The 26,744-nt window shown below is 41.4% G+C and overlaps 1 protein-coding gene across 1 annotated transcript in view; it reads left to right on the top strand.

Moving 5' to 3' along the window:
• dedd1 (death effector domain-containing 1) overlaps window positions 1-25,861 on the top strand; it is a 26,302-nt gene extending 441 nt beyond the window's left edge. Inside the window, exons 1-4 of the mRNA XM_060852737.1 lie at window positions 1-278; window positions 8,690-8,800; window positions 13,043-13,177; window positions 22,575-25,861. The exon at window positions 1-278 is cut by the window's left edge and continues 441 nt beyond it. Of these exons, the coding sequence (XP_060708720.1) occupies window positions 1-278; window positions 8,690-8,800; window positions 13,043-13,177; window positions 22,575-22,936 (886 nt within the window). The 3' untranslated portion in view covers window positions 22,937-25,861. The remainder of the gene's footprint in view (window positions 279-8,689; window positions 8,801-13,042; window positions 13,178-22,574) is intronic.
• Window positions 25,862-26,744: the final 883 nt, after the last annotated feature.

Genomic DNA, 26,744 nt, shown 5'->3' on the forward strand with positions numbered 1-26,744 from the left:
GCTGCGGGCCGGGGAGGAGCTGGACGAGGAGGCGGAGGAGGAGGAGGAGGAAGGGGGGGTCGCTGCTGCAGACCGGGCCCTCCCCCGCGCCCCGGCCCCGGCCCCGGCCTCGGCCTGGGACGAGCCCAGCTGCTGCAGCAGTGGCGTCCGGCTGCTGTTCGAGCTGGAGCGGCGAGGCCTGTGCGACGAGACCAACTTCCGGCACCTGCTGCAGCTCCTCAGGGTCATCAGCCGCCACGACCTGCTGCCCTACGTGGGCTGCAATAGGGGCCGAGCAGGTAGGAGAGCCCCCCCCCCGCCCCGGGGACCCGATGGTGGGTGGGGGGGGGGAGAGTTGTGTGGGCTGGCAATGGAGGAGTTGTCTCTTTCATTTCACCCTGCCAAGTGTGAGGTTGTCCATTTTGGAAGAACAAATAAGAATGTGGAATACAGGGTTAACGGTAGGGTTCTCAGTCAGGTGGAGGAACAGAGGGATCTTGGGGTCTATGTACATAGATCTTTGAAAGTTGCCACTCAGGTGGATAGAGCTTGTAAGAAGGCCTATGTTGTATTAGCGTTCATTAGCAGAGGGATTGAATTCAAGAGTTGTGAAGTGATGTTGCAGCTGTACAGGACTTTGGTTAGGCCACATTTGGAGTACTGTGTGCAGTTCTGGTCGCCTCACTTGAGGAAAGATGTGGAAGCTTTGGAGAGGGTGCAGAGAAGATTTACCAGGATGTTGCCTGGAATGGAGAATAGGTCATACGAGGATAGGTTGAGAGTTCTCGGCCTTTTCTCGTTGGAACGGCGAGGGATGAGGGGTGACTTGATAGAGGTTTATAAGATGATCAGAGGAATAGATAGAGTAGACAGTCAGAAACTTTTTCCCCGGGTACAACAGAGTGTTACAAGGGGACATAAATTTAAGGTGAAGGGTGGAAGGTATAGGGGAGATGTCAGGGGTGGGTTCTTCACCCAGAGAGTGGTGGGGGCATGGAATGCGCTGCCGGTGGCAGTGGTAGAGTCAGAATCATTGACGACCTTTAAGCGGCAATTGGATGGGTGCTTAATCTAGGATAAATGTTCGGCACAACATCGTGGGCCGAAGGGCCTGTTCTGTGCTGTATTGTTCTATGTTCTATGTTCTATTTGGGGTCTGAGGGGAAGGGGAGAAAAATGAGGACTGCGTCCCTTGTACCCGGCGTGGTCTCCTCCACATCTGGATCGTTTGAAGAACATTCTCTGGGACACCTGCACCCATCAACCCCACCACCCTGTGGCTGAACACTTCAACTCTCCCTCCCCCACCTCTTCAAGGACGTGCAGATCCTCGGCCACCACCACCACCACCAAACTGTTGCCACTCGACTCCTGGAGGAGGGACACCTCATAGTCTGCCTTGGAACCGTGCAACCCCATGGGATAAATGTGGATTTCAACATCGTCCTCGTTTACCTCACCCCCACCATGATCCCAGTCCCAAGCCTCTAACTCAGCACTGCCCCCTCTGATCTCTCACCTTCTCCCTCACCTTCATCCAGCTTCCTCTCCCTCATCCCACCCCACCCCCCTCCCATTTATCTCTCAGCCCTGACCCACAAGCCTCATTCCTGATGAAGGGCTCAAGCCCAAAACGTCGATTCTCCTGCTGCCTGACCTGCTGTGCTTTTCCAGCACCGTACACTTGAGTCTGAGGGGAGGGGTTCCCATTTCTTTCTTTGGGGCAGAGTCTGAGGGGGAGGGTCTCTCTGCCCCCTATTGCTTTGGGAGTGTCAGGAAGGGATGGAGAAGGGTGACCCTTCTTCCTTTCAGAGAGTCTGAGGGGAATGGCGGCAGGGTTTATCTCTGCCCTCTCTTCCTTTGGGCGAATCTGAGAGGGGAGTGGGGTTTCCTCAGGCTGAAAATGTGGAAGGACGGAAAGATTTCTTTAGGATAATTTTTGGTGGGTGTCCAGGATAAATATAGGTTCTCCTTGCCCCAACCCCTTGCATTTTGGAGCAGTTCCAAAAGGCTTGATTTGGCTGGGCGAATATGTAGCAAATGCTGCAGAGAGGGCATTGTATATTTTACTATGACAAAAGTCAAATGGAAAAGAGAGGATGTTAGCACATGTCCAATTCCTTGCTTCAGGAGTGAAAAAATACAGGACTAGATCCCGTTTCCTGTATTTAGGCGTTGGTCCTTTGGATTGGAAATCTGCTTATGTCAGTCAGTGCTTTAAGTAGAGTGACAAAGGGAACCCACAGGACTACACACCGATTACTCAAATTCTGTAGTACAGAATTGTTGGAGTCAACAATTAAGAATAGGCTAACTGATTAACTGAAATTCAAGGGTCATTCATGTCTGATAATCCTTAGGATTTTGAAGAGGTGATGGCTTTCTCCACCACCTCTAAGTTGATGGATGTTGAAATGGACTTCCAGAAGGCTTTTAATGAAGTCCTTTACAAAGACTGTTGGCCATGGTGGGAGCCAATGGAATTGAGTGCAAATTACAGACGTATAGAAATTGGTTGAATGGCAAGAAACAAAATTGGAAAAACGGATGAGTACTCAATTTGGCAGGATGTGACTCTGTGTCCCACAGGTGTGTGCTGTGGCCTCAAGTGTACAATGTTCTTATAAAACTTGCAAAATGGCATAAGTCAAATTTGCTGACATCACTAAATTGGCATCATTGCAGACTATTGATGACAGCACAGAAATACAACAGGACATTGAAATATTAGGCAAAGCTTTGGCAGATGGATTTTAATAAAAGCCGGTATGAGGTTATCCATTTTGTTTAAATATGGATAACCAAAAGGACAGATCAGGATTTGCTTTTAAAAGGCACAAGTTAAATATGGTGGATACCCAATGAGATTTTAGAATGCCATAGGACAACTGCAAGGAATAGTCGAACAGGTTAATGGAATGCTGGTTTTTATATCAAGAGAATTGGAGTATAAAGATGCAGCAGTTGTTGCAGTTAAACTTTATGTAGATCTTAGGAAGGATATTTCCTCCTTGGAGGGAGTTCAATGCAGATTTACAGGACTGATATCTGGACTTCAGGGGTTAAGGTATGAGAGGAGGTGACATAAATTGGGACTGACTTCTCTGGAATTTTGAAGTTATGAGGATGACCATGAGGTCTTAAGGATATTAATAAGAAAAGACCAGGCGGAGGTGAGGGAAACATTTTTTTTTAAGGTTGAGTAGATTCTCGTTAGACTGGGAATCAAGGGTTATTTGAAAGTAACCTGAATTCAAAACAGCATTATCAACCTTGATCTTACTAAGCAGTGGAACACACTGGGCTGAAAGGCATAACCACTTCATGTTTTGTTCAGAACGAGGGTGTTATCTTGTACACAGTTGGACTAGTCTGTGGTGCATATACTTAGTCACCCAAGGAACTGCACAAAGGTTGGAGATAGTACTGACTGGTGTGAGACTATGATTGTAACAGTGTCCCATTTCCCTTCTCTCTCTCTTCCCCCCCCCCCCAACACAAACCCTGATCTTTCGATTTCACCTCCTCTCTCTGCAACATTTTCTATTGCAATCTCATTGGGTGGTGGCTGAGACTAAGTGGGCTTTATTTGGCGTTCTTTGGTTCCTGTAAAGGATTGTGCTCTCTCAGTAACATTTTAATTTAAATTCAAATCCTAATAAAATTGACATTTGTTATAGTACCTTTCACATTTACTTGTTTTTGCTGAATTTGGTCAATTGGTTTATTTAAAGTTCTAAGCACTTGTACAGAACAGACTAATCATGAGGTGCATTGTGCTGCATGTTTTTTCTAGTTTCAAATTGTCAAACCTTAAATGTACCGTCATTCCTGTTCAGTGCTCCAACTTTGTCTTGTTTTGAAATTGGAAATTTATGTGAATACAGTGTCCACAGTTTCCAGGCTGGGGAGCTAACAACGGCACGGTGGCACAGTGGTTAGCACTGCTGCCTCACAGCGCCTGAGATCCGGGTTCAATTCCCAACTCCGGCGACAGACTGTGTGGAGTTTGCACGTTCTCCCCGTGTCTGCGTGGGTTTCCCCCGGGTGCTCCGGTTTCCTCCCACAGTCTCAAAGATGTGTGGGTCAGGTGAATTGGCCATTCTAAATTGCCCGTGGTGTTAGGTAAGGGATAAATGTATGGGTATGGGTGGGTTGCGCTTCGGCGGGTCGGTGTGGGCTTGTTGGGCCGAAGGGCCTGTTTCCACACTAAGTAATCTAATCAACGTAGCACCACCTACGTGTGGGTAATCACCCACATGCATTTGCAATGTGCTCACTAGAATTCAGAGTTTAAGGCTGTCAGGGAACCAGTTTGAAAAACTGAAAATAGCATTTTGATTTTTGTTTAGTCTAAGTATGTAATTCTTATCAAGTGGCTGGAAACTTAACCATGTTTTAATAGTGTTTGGACCTGCTGCACCTTTGATAAAGGTATGATTGAAAGCAATGTTCCGGATGAAGCCTTTGGGACAGTCTCCTTCCTCTTGGGTACAGCATTCAACCATACACAATCCTAGATACAATGACTGTTGATTGGTTTGCTTTATTCCATTGTTCCTCCATAACGCTACATTTACCTTCTATCTGACTTATTAAGGTTTTGCATGCAAAATAACAAACTTTTGTCTGACAGATTAGAGAACACCAATGCAAGGGAAGTGAAGAACTGTAAATCAATTCTGAGCGCTTGGTAACTTCATGAGTAGGAAAAACAGAAAATGCTTAAAGAACCATTGAGTACCTGTAACATCAAGGTGTTTAGCATTAAAAGATGACCAATCACAACAGAAGCAAAACGTTACCTGCTCATTTGCCACAGTTAAGGTATTTTCATGTATAGTTGTCTTATCTGAAAGACCATAAGGAAGGAGGAATATGTCGTGCCACCTGCTGTTGATAAGAAGCCAAACAAAAAAAAGCGCTGTCTCCAGAGAGGAACTTTGATTGCCAATCAGGAAATTACTTACTTGTTAAATAAGTCCAGGAGAGGGAGAGAAAATAGTAGCAGTGCAAGGTCACCTTATAATTGAGAAACTTAGTGTATTTTATTTAAGAAGGTACTGCAGACCAATCAGTATCGAGGACCACTTTGTTTACACTGCAAGCTGGAAACAAACTTGGGGGAAGTGCTCCTAATTTAATAATGGCTCGGAAAAGTGCGATTGTTACTCCATTCCTGCGAGACAGGAGTGGAAGAGAAATCATTTCAACAAGAAGGCATCAGGGACAGATTAGTTGAGATCGAGACAAAACTTAGCTGATTTGTTAGAGTCCACGTGGGGTTATGATGGGTATGTCTAACCTGGTGAATTTATAGTTCATTATAAAAGATCAAATAGCACTTGAAAAAACAGTGACAGTACTGGATAGAGTAAACACAGATTTACAAAAGGGAAATCAAGCTTGACAAATCTACTTCAAAGGAAGTGACTTGCAGAGTTGATAAGGGGTACCCTGTGGATGTCTGTTTTTCGTCTGAGTAGGCTTTCGACACTGTCCCATAGAAAAGATTAGTAGGTAAAATTTAAAGTACAGAACAACCTTGATTATTTCGTTCGGATAACTGAACAGAGTTCCCACCAGCCCAGCCTGCCTGCTCTCACTATTTATTTATTTAAATTTAATGAAACTTACCGGAGACCTTAAGATCTTGTTCGAATAATCCAAAGTTTGGATAATTGATCTTTTGATAAGAGGTTGTTCTGTATGTGGAATTTGGGATTGTGTATTCAGATGGACAGAACTGGTTGGCAGACAAAATAAAGATTGGGAATAATTGGGTCTCTTTGCAATTAGCAGGCAGTCACTAGTAGGGATACTGCTGGTATCAGCACAAGGACCCCAGCTATTGTCAATTTATATTGATGATTTAGAAGAAGGAACTGAATGTAATAACTCCAGATTTGCAGATGACAAAGCTGGGTGGAATGATGAACTGTGGGAAGGTGCTGAGATGCTTCAGTATGATCGGGGCAAGCTGAGTGAGCGAATACATGGCGCATGCTGTTTAATGTGGATAAATGTGCTGTTTTCCATTTTGGGAGCAAAAGCAGGAAGGCAGATAATTACCTGGCTATAAATTGAGATGGGAATGTGCAACGAGATTTGGGTATCCTTCATAACAGCAGTAATTTGGTGAGTAGGATCAGAGCCGTTTTGGTTTTCTTCAGAGGTTCCAAGTATCTCAGATGCCATCAATGAAGGGTTGAGAGCACTGTATGCTGCCAATGCGATGGGTGTTGACAGTATTTTGGCAATGGTCTTGAAGACTTGTGCTGCAGAGCTTGCCAACCTGTTTCATTATAACTGCAACACTAACATCTACCTGACAGTGTGGAAAATTGCTCAGCTATGTCCTGTACACACAAAACAGAATAGATTCAAATTAGTCAACTATCATCTCATCAGTCTCCTTTTGATAGTAAGATGATAGAAGGTGTCAACAACAATGCTGTTGCACAGCACACTCAGCAGCACTCAGTTTTGGTTCTGCCAGAGCCACTCAGCTCCTGAACGCATTACCACCTTGATCCAAACATGGACAAAAGAACTCAATTCCAGACATGAGAAGTCAGCTCTTGTAAAACTTGGTTCACGATTAATCCAGTAAAAATTGCTGGTTGGTGTCAAAACCTTGCACAAAAAACGTGATTGTTGTGGAAGTCAATCCTGTCAATTCCAGGGCATCTCTGCAGGAGTATCTCATGTTAGCATGTTCTCATCAACCTGTTCGGAGATGTTCCTACTATGATGATACTGTGCGTTTGAGATGCTTTCTGTTCTGGTAAACAGCTGGGTTCTCCCTGTTTCTATTTTAGAGGCAAGGCTAAAGAATTGAATGGGCAAGTTGTGGGGGGAGGTGTCTGGTCCAGTCCGTTGTACTATGCAGTTGTGGAACAGATGAGACTTGAACCCGGCCTCCTGAAACCTTGAGTTAGAGGTATTACCAATGTACCACCAACCCGTTTTCTCAATTTGGAGCTGCCGGTGTTGGACTGGGGTGGACAAAGTTAGACTAAACCTGGTATTGTGATTTTTCTTTTTAACCTTTCCTCAAATTGATGTCCTCAGCCCAACGATCTTCATCAATGACTTCTCCAACATAAGTGGCAATGTTTTGTATGTTCAGCACTGTTCATGACTCTTTGGATATTGAAGCAGTGCCTAGATGCCTCAAGACCTTATGTCAGTAAAGATACAATTTCTTTTCTTTTCAATCTTTTCCTTGCTCAACCATTTCTCCATGACATCAATAATGTTGCACTGCCATGTATTATTTTATTAGATTCACTACAGTGTGGAAACAGGCCCTTTAGCCCAGCAAGTCCACACCCACCCTCCAAGGACCAACCCACCAAGACCCATTCCCCTACATTCATCCCTGACTAATGTACCTAACACTCTGGGCAATTTAGCATGGTCACTTCGCCTAACCCCCACATCTTTGGACTGTGGGAGGAATCCGGAGCACCCGGAGGAAACCCATGCAAGACACTGGGAGAATGTACAAACTCAACACAGACAGTTACCGAGGTGGGAATTGAATATGGTTCCTGACACTGAGGCAGCAGTGCTAACCACTAAGTCACCGTATTAATCAACACTAAACTCATTTCCTTTATGACCTTGTGTTAAAGTAAAAGCCAACCAGCCTTGTTGTCCTTCATGCCTTGACTAAATACACTGTGCTTTTCATTGACTTGCCTTTTGTTCTAGACATTGTGTGGAATGGTGTCGCATCAACTGCATGCGGAAATGCATTGGCCCTGATGTCAGGTTAAAATCTGAGGATATTTCCCCTCAGCTAGGACCAGACAAAATAGCCTTAAAATAATAGGGTGCCAATTTAAGGCAGGATGAGGAGGGTTGAGACACTTTGGAAGTCTTTGCCACACAAAGCTGTGGAGGCAGAGTCCTTGTATTTAACTATGATTCCTCCACTGATCAAGAATCTAAAACTGATGACAATTGAGTTGCTTATTCTCCTCAGTCATGTTTGATTCAAATGAATGACTGAATTAAAGATTTTTGTTCTGTAACTTCACTTATTTTATGGAAATAAATGCCATGATGCTTTTGAATGGTGGCACAGGTTCAAGAGGCCAAAGAGTCCACTTCTTTTCTTGTATCTTATGATTTTATTAAGAATCTTCCGAGAGCTATCAGTGACAGAAACCCTGTATGGAGATGTTTAATAATAAATGAGGTGAAAAGGATGAGTCCAGGAGTCAAATGACTAAAGCAGATAAGACAGAGCATGGTAAAGATAAGGGAAATGAGGACATGCAGGAAGGAGCTTTTGTATGTCTAACAATTGCAGGCTTGTAGAGCTGTTGATCACATGACTCCATTTCAGGGCTACAGGAAAGGCACAAAAATATTTAAATTGTTTCCTAGTCATGCTAAACCTTTGGAAATTTTTTAAAATTGCTTCCTCAGAAAACTACTTCAGAATCCATTCTGGAAAGGTTATACACTGTCTGATGCAGTCACATATAAAGTGTTTCCAAAATGCTTTCAGAATCTGCGCCTGTTCTCCTACTTGCAGATCACAGCACTGTCTATTTATAAGAAGTAATAGTGTGGAGATCTGCCAGTCACTTTGTGGGACTTTGTTTAAAAATACAGTTTAGAATTAAGGTTTCCATTTTGCCACTGTGGAAACATATTTTTCCTAATTCCATTTGTTTTCTTCATGCTCTTCCAGTGTCTCCTGAGAGGTCTACTTGCAGAGGTCCTGTGTCAAGGGTTGGAGAGCAGGTGGAAAGCTGTCTAAATTCAGAGCGTGCTGTTTCAATGCAGAGCGGTTGGGAACCAGGTAATCTTGAGACTGTGTCTTTTCTTTCAGCTTTACCCTCAGGCTGTGTTTTGTTTGCAGATCGCCTCTAGATTGTGCAAGGAGTGCACAGGTACAGAAACTCAACTGGCTTTGGTATGTCATTGCTAAGCCTTCCAACCGCAAAGTATATTGAGCCAGGCCACGAGTCGTCTTCCTCTCCTCCTCCTCTATCTCCACACACAACCCTCCGAGGCACTGTCTGTCTCACCAACTTGACCCCATTCCTGAAACTCATCAGGGCTATTTGCATATGCAGCTGACATGACAACATTCTACACCATGTCCAGAACAAAAGACAAGTCTGGAAGGCACAGTGTAACTAGTCAAGGCATGAAGGACCACAGCAAAGCTGAATGAGCAAATGAGTTGAGGATTTTGATAAACACATGGCAGTGTGACATTATTGCTGTCGCAGAGACGTGGCTGAGCACGGAAGCTCAATATTGAGGTGTGGAATCGTCCGATGAGTCAAGGGGTGTAAAAGAGGTGGTGTCACAATTTTGAACAGTTGTTTTGTGATCAGGAGCAATGGGGAAAAAAAAGTCCAAATCTGTATTAAGTACACAAAGGGAGAATCATAGAGTCATAGAGATATACAGCATGGAAACAGGGCCTTCGGTCCAACCTGTCCATGCCGACCAGATATCCCAACCCAATTTAGTCCCACCTGCCAGTACCCGGCCCATATCCCTCCAAACCCTTCCTATTCATACAGCCTTCCGAATGCCTCTTAAATGTTGCAATTGTACCAGCCTCCACCACGTCCTCTGACAGCTCATTCCATACACGTAGCATCCTCTGCGTGAAAAAGTCACCCCTTAGGTCTCTTTTATATCTTTCCCCTCTCACTCTAAATCTATGCCCTCTAGTTCTGGACTCCCCCACCCCAGGGAAAAAACTTAGTCTATTTATGCTATCCATGACCCTCATAATTTTGTAAACTTCTATATAATGTCACCCCTTCAGGGCTTCCAATTTTGACACCAGTGTCCGGATGTTAGTGAAGAGGACTTTGCAGGATTGACACTGCTCTGTTTGCCACGTTTTCTTGGTCATCAGTGGATTTCCTGATTTTTACTGAATTCAAATTCCACCGTTTGCTCTGGTGGGATTTGAAACTGATTTCCCAGAACATTGTTTGGATCTCAGTTATTAGTGCAACAATAATATCATACCGCCTCTTGATTTTTATTTGAAGAGTGACAACTGAAAATAAATGAAGTCCCAAACAGGAAATTAAACTTTTGTTTTTGATAATGAAGGCAGTGGGAAGCAATAAAAGTAATTAGGACACAAGTAATTGCATGTATGAATTCAGTTTAGGCGAGAATTTAATGAAGTTGCTCTGGCTTAGATGACCTGGCATCAAAGATTAGCAAATAAAGGAATGAATAAGCAGTGAGTCTTTCGGTCCGTTAGGTATATACTAAACTAAGTGTCACGAGGAGGACAAGTGGAAATATAGAGCCAAATCATGCTGCTTAATCAAAAATGGTAGCAAAAAGGACAGAGAAGCTTGCAATGAATCCCACAAGGCAAACAAAGTGAATGCAAAAATGAAATGGAAGAGCTTTGAAAAGGAATAACAGCAAAATGAGCCAGTGGGGTCAATGGCTAACCAAAAGCAGGGGAAAGGCAAATGTATAAATAGTAAAAAAAAAAGCACATAGAGATAGGATAGTCGATTTCTGCAAGGCAGAGAACATGGCCACGTGCATGCTGAATAATTACTTTGTCAAACTGCATTAAAAGATGATTCTGCCCTTGCACTGAAGAAAATATACAGAGATTACGTAAAATGAAGAATTCTTCAAGGTCAGCAGCATTCAAAGTCGAAAACTCAGTCTGTTGCTCAGTCACCTAATTCTGATTCTGCTGATAATACAGTAATGGCATCATAGATTAATGTGTTAATAACTGAAAAGTTGTGCAGAATTGATAATTCCTCAAAACAGTGGAGAGAGTTGTTGAAAGTCATTATAGATGTTCAAAATGAACATTGCTAACCGAAATGAAGCCCATGGATCTTAAGGGGCTGAAATTGGCTAAGGGTTAATAACAAGTGATGGTGGTAGTGAACTGATTTTTTTTATTGGAGAGGTGTCTGTTGGTACTCAGATTTCAGCTCATTTTGGTGAATCTTAATAATCCGTTGGAAAATGCAGGAAGTAGTTTCAAAATTTGCAGATGCCTTGACGTTTAGTGACTACTGCATTCTCAAATGCCATGGGGGCACAGGCAAAATGGCCAAGGAAGTAGAATGCAAAAATGTGTGCATTAGTAGATTCTGATAGGGAGAATGCACAAGCAGTATGAGCCAAATGGTGCAATTGTAAGAGGAGAAGGGATTGGGAGTGTGGTGCATTCTCAAAGGTTTAAAGAAAGCAGAATAAGTTGAGAAGCCTACTAAAACAGATCCTTGGGTTTGTAAAATATCCATAAAACAAAGAAGCAGATTAAACCTGTATAAGATATTTGATTTTACTCAATATCTACTTTGCTATTTGGTCAGTTTTGGGTTCAACAATTTGTAACAAAGCTCTTGGGACCTTTGTTAAAAGTATAGAAGAGATTTCAGTTACATGGGAGATTGAGGTTCTGTTTTGGTTCTAGAAATTTAAAGAGATTTGACATCAATGTTTTAAATCGAAAGGTTTGATGAGAGTAAGGGCAGAAGGAAACTGAACAGTGGTTACAATGTGGATATTCTCCTTGGAAGGATGATGAAAACATAACTTTCAAAGGAAATTGTGTGGCCACGGTGGTGGTTTGGTTGGGTGGGGGGGGGGGGATGATGTAGCGAAGTGGGATGTGATGAGTGGATATGTTTGGAAGTGCTACCTTGGACAATGAAAAAGACTACTTCTTTTGCAAGACCCTTATATTTGGGTTTGTAAAAGGAAAGTAATGTTTCTCAAATCTGTCAGTATGTCCTCAAGAAACTAGCATAACAGATATTGAGTAACTAGAGATGTTATATCTGGTTTTTCAAAAAGTTTTCAATAACATCCCCAGGAGTAGGTAAATGAAATTAGAATATGAGATAGGACAACATTCTGGGATGGATCAAAACCTGATTGTTTTCTGCCGAACAATGATGGGTTATTTGCAGGTTGTGATAAAAGGTCACAGTGAGGATCAGTGCATGTGCCCAACAAGCTGCAATCAATATTAATTTAGTTTGTTAATTGTAATATTTTGAAGTTTACCGATGACACTCAAATAATGTGTCCTGAGGAGAATGTAAAGCCACTCCTGAGGGATTGAGAGAGGTGGAGTGAGTGTATTCCATCTGCCATTTTCTAGTCAATATGGAGAAAGAGGGGTTATCTGTTTTGATAGGAAAGACAAAAATGTAAAACATTTCAGTGGTGATAGGGCGTTCTGCTTTTGTCAGACACTGAAAGTTAACATCTGGGTAGCATCAAACAATTAAGGTAAATGATATGTTGGCTTTTTTACTCCTTTTAGGGGAAGTGCAGATTTTATTGGCAGGATTGGATATTGTTGTCCATCCCCAGTTGGCATGAAGATGTAAAAATGGCTTACTACATTGTAGAGTTGGTGCAATCACACTTGAGTATTGTGTGCAGTTTGATCTCCTTGCATAAGGAAATGTATGTTTGCCCAAAGCTGAGGACAGCAATGGTTCACCAGACTAATTCCTGACATTGGGGGTAGGGGCCTGGCCCAGTTGCAAAACATTAAATAGACTGTACCTATATTTGCTAGAGTTTAGAAGGAGAGTTGACCTTGTTGATGTGCACAAATTTTACACAACTTTAAAGGAGATGTCGGAGGAATGTTTACTCTGCCTCTGGTATTGAATAAGGGGAAGACAGTTTAGGACCCCGCAAACTAATTTCTTCACTTGGAATCTGTTGAACATTTCGGATTATTCACCCCAGATGGCAGTGGAGGCTTCGTCATTGAGTATGTTTGGGATTGCAATTGTTTAGTTTTCTGCATGTTAAAAAATAAAGGGATAAGAGATTGTTGCAGGCAAAAGACCTCCAAGTAGAAAATCGGCCATTATCTCATTGAATGGCGCAACGGGCTTGAAGGGCTGAATGCCTTACTCCTGTTTAGTTTCTTCGATTAAAAGGCTGCAGAGGAGAATGGAACAGCCTTGGTACATGATCCGTGCAGCATCTTATGGTTTTGGTTAGTCCCTTTTATGTTTGAACTGAAAGTTGTGATGAAACCATGTTTTCTTTCTAGGCGCATCTTTGACCAAACGGCTTACGGCGACCCGTAGAAGTCGAGGCTCTGGTAAGCGGAGAGGATACAAGAGAAATGTGCTCCGTAACCATGAAAGAGAGCATCAGACTCCCCATCAGCCGAGAGCAACCTGTGGTGAGTATTTGATCCAGATAGTTTATTTTAACTTCTGCCAAATAGATTTCAGCCCCTGTCCGTTTTAATTTTGCGAGGTTTCTAATAGTGGGCTATTGGTTCTGGCGCTATCTAGATAATTGAATATTCAGTGATCAGACTGAGTATGTTGGGCATTGATTAATCTCTCGTAGAAACCACAATTATCAGTGAAATGGAGTTAATGCACAATTGAAATATGGGAATAGAAAGTACATGGTGATTAGTGGGAATAATAAACAATGCAAGCAAAGAAATAACATCAGCAAAGGCATATCTGGTATTAAGAACTTGTCAACCATACGAATAGACCAAGTAATTAAAAAGGACTGTTTCCTGTCCTCCTCCCCATCCCCAACTCTACCCACTCCAAAAGAACTGGTGAATGTAAAATCATTTCGAATGAATGCCAAGCAAAACAGGCTGTGGCCAGTGGTGTTCCAAGTAGCCCAGTCGCTCCAGCCAAGTAAACATCTGTAAATCTGCCTTATTTGTATCAAGGAGAGATGGGATGGTGTTTTGCAGAATAAGTATCAGTGTACTTTGTGGGAGGGGGAAGGTAACTATTTGTTTAATGTTTGAGGTGCATTGTAAAGTTTGAATTTCTCAAATGTAGAATTCTTTTTTTATTGGCATTATGTGCAACGGGGGCTGAATATTCTTGTGGGTCAGTGAAGTGACAATGCGATAAGGATGTTTTGCAGTCTTTAAGACCTTACTCCTATCAGTTGAGCTTTCCACAGTGTGTAAAGTCCCATTATCACTTCGAACCAAGATTAGAATTGTTCGTGGGATTTTTGGTAGGACAGGGATGGGAGTTGCATTCTGTACTTGTAAGTATTTGAAACAATGTGTGGGACTGATCTGAAATAAGTTTACCTAGAGAACTCTTGACTGCCTTCTCTTAAAAAATCGTTATCTTTTCCTTTGGAAATGTGGGCTGCTCTAGTTCAAAGAGTCGTACTTTGCATGGTCTCTATCATGAGAGAATCCGGAAGTTTTGTTTTAATCCTTGACGGTCCATAATGTTCCTCAGTCCACTTCTAGCACCACAGTATGAGATTGCAATCTGTAAACAACTGCAGCATTAAAACCTGCATACGACAAAACAAATGTTGAACTAAACTGTCTCCGCATGCCTCTGGTAACTCAACAGTCACGATCATACTCAAATGCTCACAGACTGGTCTTTTGTTATTGTATGAATGTTGCATACTAATCCTTACAGTATAATGCGGCTTACATAAGCATGCAGTGTTCTATATGATATACTTGCCTTCAGTTGTTTGCATATGTGACCTATATCTAGCTAATCTATAGCTTGACACCCTTTGGGTAGGTGCATGATTCCTTGCTCTGCTCCAAGTTCAGCCCCAAGCAAAGTGTAAGTGTGAGTGATGACACTTGGTGGGTAAGTGCTTCAGTGTAGCCCCATTGTAGTACTAAGCAAAACAGAAAAGATGTGTGGCTCCAGCCCCTTGCCTACATTGGAAAGGTGGGCAAGTGCTGTTCAAATGCAGTGTCCATGGATTTTATACAGCATCCGGTTCAACAATGACTTCCTTTATTCAGCGTCCATTTTGTAACAGAAAGTGTACATTCCTTGTTCAGCATGTGCTCCAGGAACATTTCCAAACCGATATCTTAAAAGCCAGCTTTTTGTGAGACTGTTTAAGGGATGCTCAACAGAATTTTGGAAGGTAGTTTCTCAACTGAGGGTTGCATTTCCTGAATAACACTTGTCTTGCATTCTGATCTTGCGTGTACTAAAACTTTAATTTGTCATAACTCTATCATAACAGTTCTGATCATTGCGTTCTAAGAAGTGACACTAAAGTGGCTGGTCCATATATCCCATTTCCTGCCTTCCCATTTGCCTCGTCATTTCTCATCAAGTATGTAGCCAATATACAATTCCTGTGCAAGGCAACTTGAAATGCGAGTGGCCCTAGGTTTCCAGTTTTTCCAACCTGTGTGGGATTTGATCACTCAGTTGTAGTTTAGGGACTGGAATGAGTTTGATATGCATTCTCAAACATAGAAGTTGTAGTTGTGAAAATGTTTAGAGCTGACAAATCCTTTAACCTACGAGCCGGTGTGAGCAAGGCTTGCCTCTCAAATTTTTCATTTCTTATTCAAACTAGCAACTTTCACCAGTCTGTGAGCATGTTGTAATAATCAATACAATTCAAAGAGTTTTAGCATATTATGTTCCTGAATGAACTCTGATTGTTGCAGTATGTTGATCTTGAGTTTAACTGAAGTGTTGCTGTACTCGGTCACTTCGTGAATTGAGCATTGTAACACTACAGCAAGGTACCCTAACAATTTGCATATCTACTTGGTGGAGCCCACCCTTGGAATTGATTTACTTGCATTTTCACACTTGTGTTAAATAAATGATGAGGAATTTTGTGGAAAGAACGTTGCTTTGAAAAAGTCTGGTGAAATGTGTTGATCCTGTTTGTGTCCATGTTGCCTACGTGACAGCAATCCTACCCTCTGAGCGATCCGCAAGATATCTGTTCTAAAGAAGAGTCTCTCTATGCACACGCTCTTTCAAAAAAACATAGGTTGGCTCTCTTGTACAACAACTTCCTTCATGATGTGGCAACACAAGCTTCTGGTAGGTCTGAGCACAGCATCAACAACAAAAAAAGCAGTATGTGATTTTCTTCAAATATTAATCGCAAAAAAAATCTTAATTCTTTAAAAGCACTCTGAGGATTCTTGTTTTGCTGTAATATAATAATAGTACAATCTAGCTGTACGTGCTTTGAAAAGTAGTGTAACTTGTTTTATACTTGAACAACACTTCAGCTTTTGTCGTGAGATCTGTTTTTTTTGAGGATTTTTGTGATCAAACATTTAATTGCAGGTGTACCATTCAAAGGTTGGTGATAAAAGAGAGTTTGTGTCTCTGACAAAGATTCGACTTTAAGAAAATGTTCTGACACGAGAATAGAAAAAGGTAAACCTTTAAACTTGTTGAGGGGGAACAAACACGTGCTAGACTAAAATACTTGGTGGACAAAATATCGAAGAGAGCAGGCAGGCTAATTCCTGAAGGTGGAACAGTTCTCACTAAAAACGCTTTGTGAACTGTGTCCTCTTTCTCCATGAAATGCTAGAGTTAATTCAAATTAAAGAAAGGAACTATTGGAATTGATAACCATCTGAATCTGCTGTGCTAAATCTTGTCATAACAAATTAAGACAATGTAAAAGATCCTAAGTCAATAAAGAAGTCTCAACAGAGAGTTTCAGTCCCTCGGATTTTGCTGATATGGAGGGACCTTTGGTTTCCTGGTTGCTTTATTAGCTTCCAATATGTAAAGTCCTGGGTAGTTAGCAAGTGAGCATCTCAATAACTCTCACAACTCCCCCAAATGTGTTGGTGGCAGGTCCTCCGGGATGGGGAAAGATGAGTGAGAAGCTGCTGATGCTTCCAATAAACAGACAAGTGATCCTGACTTTCCAGTTCTGGTGGATGTGACTAGCAAGATGGTTACTAAAGCAAACTGAAATTTCTGAATCTGCCAGGATTCCACCCACCACTACCTGTCCCTTAAAGCAAGTTGTCAGACATCTGGAACTGTCTATCCATTGTGAAAGCCCAGGCTTCTCCAACTGTTCCCTGCTGTTACAGCAAACTAGTTCTGTCACATGTATTAAAGGAAACACAAAGGATTAACTCCCAAAGAGCTACAACGTTCCAGGAATCTGCATGTGATTAATCATCAAACCATATCACTAAAATTTGGAAAATTTTAAATGAAGTTGGTTTGCGGCAGTCGTGATGCTTTTGAGATGCTCTCTGAAATGGACGTCATTGACTTGAGACTCTGCTTGTGTTCAATTCCAGGACTTTGTTCAGTCGTATTTAAATCTTTGTGGTGGGAAAAACCTGTTGGAAAGTAGTCCTGAGTTCCTCATTTTTAATCAGCATCCGAAATGGCTGATTTTATTTGTTGCATTTCATCAGAATTCTAACACGACCATATTCTAAATTCTGCTCGGCTGTGTGTTGGGAGGGTAACTAACTCCAGGGTGAAATCAGTGCGACTGTTAAGTATGCAAGAATGCAGTGAGAAATATACCAACGCCTTATCAGCACTACCTGTAATAATAGTTTGAGCACTAATTGCTCTTGACAGCATTATTAGTCATATCATTACAGGTGATGTCCACGTTTCTGATTGCAATTTGTTGAACTGAAATTGTTGGTTTATTAGGATCAAAACCGTTTTGTTGTCCGTAAAGTGAAACCTTGTCCACTCCTTTACTCAGTTATCACTGTTCATGTCAATTCCTATTTCCCATCCATGTCACCTGATCTGATGAAATAATTCCCTTGGGCTAAGCACTGGTTACAGTGCTTGTCACTTGTTCTGCCACACTTCAGTTAATAGCTGCATGATGGTGGTTGAATAGGTGACTGAGGCGGGAACTTTTTCAAAACACTCTGGTCAATCACACACAAAGCAACAGTAGCCTGCTGTTTGTGAAGTGGTCATTGTTATCTCCAAAATGCAGTGTATGTGTTTTGGAGGTACAGTAACTGGTGTCCCTGCCACTGTTTGCTCTTGGCCTAGTGTGGGTATGTGTTGTGAAGGTGAGGTCTGCCTGTCTTGTGTTGCCAATTGTATAGTCTGACCTGTGTATGCGTAACTGTTCTGTTGATGAAGCATTTATCAAGTGGCAGAAATATTTTTAAAAGTCAAAACCTGTCTCTCTCAGTTCACAGTTAACACTCTGCAACAAGATGATAAAGTAGACGCAAAGAGCGAGCTGGTGGACTAATTGTCAACCAGCAAAACGCAGGAATTAAAACAAACGGGGGTTCCCTCAGCCTCAAGGAAATCAACTTACATAGGAGTTACATTCTCAAAGCAATCTACTCTCCTGTATCTACGTTGTCTTTTGGACTCAGGTGCACATCATCTCTGTGAAGCTTGAGATTCAGAGCTGGATTGGGGGTATTGTTTATCCCCACAATAACCAAAGGTTGGAAAATGCTGAACAATGTCTTTGTCAGTGAATTCAACTGGCATACCCGTCTCGAAGTTTGTCAAGGATACATCTGGGTGCACTTCCGTGATCAAATGGTTCCTATCCAATAGGGAGAACAACCTTGTCACAGGATAAAGAGTTACAGCCAATTAATGCTGTACAACTTTCCTGCTGTACGCCTGGGATTATACAAGTACTTTGGAAAATGTTGGATTAAATAATAATCAGATGAGGCTTTCCTGTCCAGACGTACGTGCTTCCTAGTGGTAATTCAGTGGGTGTAAGTTCAAATCCAGAAGTGTCCGACTCATTCCGTTTATTCCAGCTCCAACTATTTTGAGATCAAAAAGCAAGGCTTGAATTGTAAGAAATGACTCTTGATTATTGCTGTTGTATAATTCATTGGGGTTTTATTTAATCTGTGCAGTCCAAAGTTTGCCTGTGTTGCAAGGATCAAATTTCTGGGTATTAGCTGGGAAAGGCCTCAAACACTTGGCTCTCATTCCCAAGAGGCTGCAGTATATTCATTCACAGGCATATGATGTGGTTGCTATTCTCCTGTATTATGGCCTCACTGGGAAGTGAGCTGAAAGGAATTAATGCTCCAGAACAATGTGTGAGCAGATGCTTTCTCTGCTATTTATCTCACTGTGTGAGACTCCAAGACATGGAACTGAAGCAGAGCCCAGCACCAGTAGTGTGCTGTAAAACTAGCCCAGTGTGGCTCAGCCTTGCTTTATGGCATCTGTCGCTCTCTTTCCTAGACTAACTTGATGTCTAATGTGCACATAAAGTGCAGAACCTAAGTTTTGGTTGGTGATTTTGAAATTTATTGCAACTGAAATTAATTTCAAATTTTTCCTGAAAGTAGTGAGACTTCTGTCTCTCTCTCCTCTTCTCCCCAGTCCCCTCCAAAACAAAACTGCTGAAACAGAATTATACATACACCAGCCAGGGATGTTTAGTTTAAAAACGACCACACCTTTTTTGCTTTTTGTGCATGTGCCCCTGGCTGTTTACTAAAATAGAAGCTCTATGGATCCAATTTGTACAGAAAGCTCAGATACTTTGTGTTCCTACACTACTGGCAAAGTAGAGGACCGAGTGGAATCTCTCAATGACTTTTTGTCTCTGTATATTGGTGCTTTTAAAGGTCATAATTCCTTTTCTAGTAATTAACTTTTCAGTCACTGAGAACGAGTATAACTAACTCCACTCAAACAAAATCTTAAAGTAATGCTAACGTGTCGAATGGGGAATTTCAGATAATCCTTGCTCACCTTTTTTTCATTATGTGATGCCTTTGGCCAATGGAAGTGTCACATCAACGTGTTCCTTGTTTAGAGATTCCACTCTTCTAAGAACTTGTGTTTTCAGCATGACTCCAATCCATCTAAGTTTAATTTCAGGGTGATAACATTTTTAATTCCCCTTCTCCGGTCATTCCCTTGGCTGGTCTATGTGGGAGGAGACCAACAGTGTAAGTCATTGAGTATTATTTTGCATTGCCCGGGTTCACTTTTTATTTTGAAGAACGGCATTTCTTGAAAAATGATCCATTAGACATGTAAAATTGTTCTCCTGTCTGTCCTCACCCCCAAATTGTGGTGCTGAAGTGCTTGACCAGCCCAAGGAGAACTACTCAGGGTTCTATTAGAATTCAGGCTGTCTAGCTAAGGAGTAGAAATAGGTATGATTTGCATCCACCAGCTAGTTACCAGTGTTTTATAAGGGCAGTGACGTACTTCCCCTGAGAGCTGTGTGCGCGCGTGAGAAATCCCATTCATATTACCAGATATTGTTCATCAAAATGTCAAACTGAATCTGCTGTATATTGGAGACCTTTCCTATTTTGTTGATTTGTTACCCAACTTGTCAATGGTGAATTTTGTCATTTGGTAAATGTCACTGTGTTGAATCCGCTTTCTCCTTGATGGGAGGGGGGGAGGGGGTCAGAGATTTGTTTGTAAAAGTTGCTGCTTCCACAGGTGTCCATCCATGAGGGAAAGTGATGTAAAGAAAATTCATGATGGTGCTCAGCGTATGTAAAATCCTTCAATCACCTGCATTTCTTCACTAGATGGTATTAACCAACTTGCTCGTCCTGTTCTTCACTGATAAAAAGAAAGAGTGAGAGAGATGGGAGTACAACTGGGCTTCAACAAAGCCTACCCAACATTTGGCTGTGATTTCAGGTGTAGTTAACAACAACAACAACAACAACAACAAAAGTGCTGCTCTGGGCTGAAACAGAGCAAAGTGTTTTTTTCTTTTTCTAAAACAAAACCTGGCACAAACAATGGTGATTCTTGTTTATAAAAGTTGAATTTTTAGAGGTATTTAAAAGAGGGTACCTCATGAACACATAATAAAGGCACAGTTTTTCTCCGCCACAAAGTTCCATACTCCTCTCTCTATTCTTCATTCCAAAATTTATGACAATTTCATAGAGACTGTGCTGAAGTCTTTGGGTAGATCTGGTGTAAGGTAGAACAATTTTTGGTTCACTCAAACCTGTATAGAAAGTGAAAGGACCTGTTCCACGTTTCACATATTCTGATCTAAACCTGTGGGAGAAAACTCATTGGGATTGATTATTATTAGAAAAACTTCACTTTTTACCAAAGTTGTGTTGCATCCAGAAATTTGGTTTTAAAGCTGTCTTGCATTGTTTTAAAACCAGAACCATTCTGAACATTAATGTGCTCTTGTCGTTGGAGCTACTGTTGTTAAACTGTGGGAAATAGTTGTGGTCCAGCCAAACTGGACATTCCAATTTTGTGGAAGTATCTGACCCAAGCATTGGATCATTTCCCTTTGCTGCTCATACTACATAATGTTGCCCATTGCAAGTGAAGCCATTGAAGTGCTGACTATAGATCCCAGCTGTTGACTTGCATTTACAGTAGAGTTTCATCCATGTGTGCAGTTTTAAAATCTTCAGTGAAAAGAGGGTAGAGGTGTATTTGTGGCATCCAGATCTCAAATCTCTAAGCTATGTTCAACAGTTGTATTGTGTTTTTTTTATGGCAGTTAATATTGTGTTTGAGGTTTAATTGTGAATCAATATGACATCTGTCTCAAAATGTGACTTTAGTCTTTCAATCCTTAGAAAATACAATCTTTAGAAAACAAAGTGCAAAGGAAGTTGCTTCTCCTATTTGCCTGTTTTAAACTTTAGGGTGTCCTCGCAGCAGTGTTTCATTCACAACACTTTCCTGTCTGACTAAAACTCAAGGGAGCAACCTTTCTGTATTATGGAACTATATCCAAAGGAAAAAGCAATCTCTCAAGAAATATGATTTTTTTTTAAAGGTATTTGAATACCAGTAGTAATTGAATTTCTCTTTTTCCATTTGTCTTATTCTTCCTCTGCCAGGTGCTCATTCTGTTGCATTTTTTTTTTGACTCTTGGTTCTTCCTGTCTTCTCTTCCTCCTCCCTTTCTTTCTGTCCCCTGCCTGCCATTTACAATTCCTGTGGGATGTTTGTGTAGTCAACTGGTACATTCCTGTAAATGCAAGTCATGGCTGCCTCAATCAGAAACAGCAAGGAACTGACCCAAAGCCTCTGTTCCTGGTTTGTAACCCATAGTAACCATTTGTTAAAAGTCAAGTGGGGTGACACGTTCCAGTAGCAACCCTCTGACTCTCTAGTTTTTAAATATACTGGTTATCCCTGTTAATTGGTATGATGAAGTTACCATCAGATGTGTGCCACCTTGTAAACCAACATAAAATACCTTTGGCCAAAATGAATTTTCAATTACTGAAGTCTTAATGTCATTCATTATTGTAAAACATCAGAGTCCGCATGCACCCCGTTAACCTTTAAGGTGATCTCTTTGAAGCAAAGGATGTTTATTCCCATTTGTGTGATTTTCCATTTTCCTTAAAAATGGGTCAATCCTACCACATGGGCTAAAGAATCTTGCCTTGGTGCTTCACTGCAGGTTTATAGGCAGTGAAAGGCTATTAGTGTAAATGACAGGCTTTGCTCATTGCATGACAATCTGATTTTCTTGGGGTTGGGGTACTGGGGTTGCAAGAGAGATGTCACCTTTTTGTGACCCACGGTTGAATGGATGCATTTACCAGGAACAGTGTCCGGTATTTAAAGAACCAGCTGGAATGTGACTTTCCCACCCCCACCCCTTCAAATACTCAAATGGATCACCCAGTTTTTTCCCAGTTTAGAAATTAATTTTCTGCTGCTTGCAGAACTTGCCCTTCTGCTTTCAGCAATTTGATTTCTGCTGGCTAAGTGTTCCTGATAATTGGATCATTCAGCATATTTGTTAATAGTCCAATTACAGGCACTTCAGTTTTAATGACAACTTATATGGAATATTTGCTGTTTTCTTTGCAGACATACGGCTACGGGTGCGAGCTGTATATTCTGATCAGAATACGGTGCTCCGAGGGAACGTAGTGTCTGTGAAGCAGGACCCGCTGGACCGCTGTTTTGACCTTTTTGGGCAGGCGAATACCATCTTGAAAAGTCGGGACTTGGGATCCATCATCTGTGACATTAAGTTCTCCGAGCTCTCTTACCTGGATGCCTTCTGGAATGACTACATCAATGGTTCACTGCTGGAGGCTCTGAAAGGTGTATTTATAACCGATTCACTGAAGCAAGCTGTGGGGCAAGAAGCAATCCAACTGCTTGTCAATGTAGATGAAGATGATTATGAAAAGGGCCGAAGAGTCCTTCAAAATATTTGTCCATGAGAGATTTAGTTGGAACTAAGATAATTGACTATATTAACTGTTAAGCTAATTAGCTTCTTTATATGAAGTTAAAATAAAGAGAAGTAATTAGCCCATTCTTACATCCTTTCTTTCATTCAGTCCCTTCCCTGTACTTCTGGATCAGGTGCTTTTACCATGCTGATCTGGTACTGCTGTGTCAGTGCAGATGCAAATTTTCATTTAGCATTGGCAGTGCTTAGTAATGACAACTTCTGTGGTTTATTGCACAATGTCTTGTGCATTCGTGGTAGGACATGCAGAGTTTGTGCTCAGACTGCCCTTCCTAATGCAATTCCACATGAAATGTCTCCGTTTGTACTCCTGCAATCTGGTTGCGTGCACAAGGTTGGACAAGATCTACAAAAATGTGGCCACAGCCATAGGAACGTCTCAACGAAATTGCCAATCATAAGGCCTGAATTTGCAGTGCTAACAATATTGATTTGAAATCGTCAGTGATTTCTGTGGTTGTAAAATGGATTGTCTGTCTCAACACCAGATCAGGTAATTTGGAAGCCAGGGAAGTGGCTTCTGGATTTGTGACTGATGTATATTTCAATCTCCTGGTACTCCAGCACTTAAGCATTTGTTGCTCTTTCTGATGGCTAAAAATTAACTTTTTGTCTGTTTCTCAGTCCCTCCTACTATTCTTGTTTTCTTCATATTGTTGGTTTCTTCCTGGATACAGCTTTGTGGGTCCGAGTACCATTCCATTATTCTTGTGAAGTTCTCACGATATCCACTTTCCACCACACGTCATTGGGTGATGTTGGTGCTTGAATTTGAGGGAATATAGAATGGCTCATACCGAACCTTAGGACATTGATCTGTTTCCTGTGCCTTTGATCTTCAAACCACACAGGCTAGGAATTGGGATATGGGGTTTTGTGCCACTTTAATGTAGCCTTTGATCCTCTGCCCAAAAATAGCCCACAGAATTAGATTGTGTAGCTCGCCTCCCAAGCATGAGGCCACTTGGAGAAGAGAAAAAAAAACTTAATCCTGTTCTTGGGTTATAAAGAAAAAGTTGAGCTATATCTAACCTTTCATATGTAGTTCCTCTGGATGGAGAGAAGATGTCCTTTTGTTCAAAGTGCAATGCTGTACTGAATTAAATGCCTAAAATTTTGACCATTAGAGTGGACAGTTTGGAAAGAAGAATTCACGATTGTTTTCCTGATGTTGATTAATGCAAACAATTTCATTTCACACAATTTGTTCATTAGGATTAAGTTTAGCTTAGGAAGCTTAGAGAAAGGGAGATGTGCAGTGTAAGCTTGTATATTTCTCCTGAGTTGTTTTGGAACTTCAAAAAAAATTGGTTGCGCTTCGTGGTGTAGCACCAAGTGGTGCTACAGTCTAGGTTTGATTAAGAAAGTTGGGAATATGATCTTTATTTCAGATGCACCAATCGCTCTAAACTCTGCATGCACTCACTCTCCCTCTGTTTCTTTTTCACTCAGTTTTTGTCCTGTCTTTTTAGTCACCTGTGCTGTCTGTATTCCGCTAACATGCACTGTCTTCTACACAATGGACCATGCCTAAAGATGTCAACTTGTCAGGTCGTCAATGGTAGTGATGCTTTTTGAAGGCAATTCAATACTTGTAAAAATTGAGTTGATTTGTGTGTAATTTTATCACCAAATTAATTTCCAAAAAGTTATTCCATTATTAGTGAAAATCTACCAACCCAGAAGGACAGATGAGGATTGGGCTTCTATGACATATCCAAACTGAAATCTTCTGCAAGGAGTGATGAAGGCGGCACTTCAGTCACTTGTTAGGATCTTGATGTATTATAATCTTGGCTGAAGTGCATGGCCACTCTGTAACACGGACGCTACTGAGCAGAGGCAGACACTTAACAAAGAAACTGGAAGCCAAGGTATTCTTCATTTTGCCTGTAAAGGTGAAGGGTTTTGGACAAGAATAATCCTGTTACTGTGTAAAATGGGCCATATTCTTTAAATGTCTGACAGTTGCTGGAATTATTCTCGTGCTGTGATGTTGAATTCTTACCAGGATATGAGGAATTAGCTCCGTATTTTCACAAGAAAACATGCTGAGTTGGAACACCCCATTTTGGTCATGAGGAAATCTTGAGCCATGGGTTCTGCCATCTGTTGAAGAAATAGTTCCAACATTCTCCATTGTTCTCATGAAATCAGAATGTTGATTGTTGTGAAAACTGATACTGCAACAAACCCTTGTTCAAGTGGTTTGGGAAAGAGTTAAGAATATAACGTTGGCTTCTTGAGGTTAATTGAGTTGTACTTCAAATCATTTTGAGGATGGTATCAGCTGAGAATGAAGTAAGCAAGCAACACCTAATGTTGAGTCGTGAGAGAGTTAGCTATTCAAGTAGCATGTTTCCGAGAAGCATGAAGAAATATAAACTCTTCCTCAGCCAGTCAAGAGAAGCTGAACAGGAGACCTGAAGATGCTCTTTTCCTCTGAAGCCAGCTGAGAGGCACTGCTGTCTTGATACCATATGTATCTGCACATCTGGCCTGTGCAGGCCTGATGGTGACAGTGGTGCACCTACTACTGCTCACTTCTATGGCCATATATGGTGCAGGTGTGTAGGTCCCTGACAAAGAAACTACCTTCAGCCAACGTAGAATGGCCATTTACCATGAAGGGGCATTTTTTCCTTGCTGCTCCCTAGCCCTCATTTTGGCTTATTGATTTAAAGAGAATTTTATTTTACCTGTAAACGTGTGTGGCGCTAACACTTCTGTGCATCTGTTGGAATACAGTGTAGCTGGAACATACATGTGTTTTTCTTGGTGACTTTGGTATCTTTAGATTGGAGAGTTTTCACTGAGGGCTATACCCCCAATTAGACATTTTGAGGCACCTTTTTGTAAAGCATGTGTTCAATAAAGACTTTTTTTCGCAAAATGCGTGGTCTGGTGTTTTATTTAGAGAAGTGCTTAATTTTAACAGGAGCTGCAATGTTAGTAAAAAGGGAGGGACAATGAAGCTCTTGAGACCTGTTAGCTTGATGTCTGAGGAAAATATCAATTGTTATGAAGAATAGGAATATCCTTGAAAATTGTCAGAGGTGACATAGATTTATGAAAGGGAAATCATGTTCGATAGACTTGTTGGAAGGTTTTTGAGGAATTTGCCTGTAACAGACAAAAAAAGAACCTGTTTATTCTTCCATAGCCCTTCTAAAGTCTGCTCAGAGTGGAGCACTAAACCAGTTGACCTCAACTTAATGTTTTACACAGATTTAGCATAAATTACTGACTTTTGTTCTGCTTGAATTTGGGAGTTGGGCAAGGCCAATGCCAATGCTGATCAAACTCCACGTAGGCTTTACTTGGTATGTTTTTAATACCTTTAGTTAACAAAGTTCTTTATCAGTCTCTGTTTTACAAAATTGGCATTGAGCTGTTTAGAATCTTTAAGCCTTCACAACTTGGTGTGGAGTGCTGCTGTTACAGAATCACTGAAATGTTATGGTGCAAAAGGAGATGTGTCAGCTCTTCAAGTGAGCATCATTATCTATTGCCAATTTCCTATCCCCTGTCCCCATACGTTTGCACATTATTCCTAACCGAATAATACAAGTTTCTTTGGAATCTTGTTCAGTGTAGCCTGTGGTAAAGGCTCCCAATTGTTTCCATCACAACTTGCCCAGAATCTCTTACTCTGATTTCCTGGCATTGGTGTACATTGGAAGAGTTTGCATGCTGGAACTATACTCCAATTATTTGGTCACATTACAAAAATTCCCTTCCTTGGCTGTCAGGCTTTGGAGTGATAGCATATAAAT

Source organism: Hemiscyllium ocellatum, chromosome 38, assembly GCF_020745735.1.
Source record: "Hemiscyllium ocellatum isolate sHemOce1 chromosome 38, sHemOce1.pat.X.cur, whole genome shotgun sequence".
NCBI lineage: Eukaryota > Metazoa > Chordata > Chondrichthyes > Orectolobiformes > Hemiscylliidae > Hemiscyllium > Hemiscyllium ocellatum.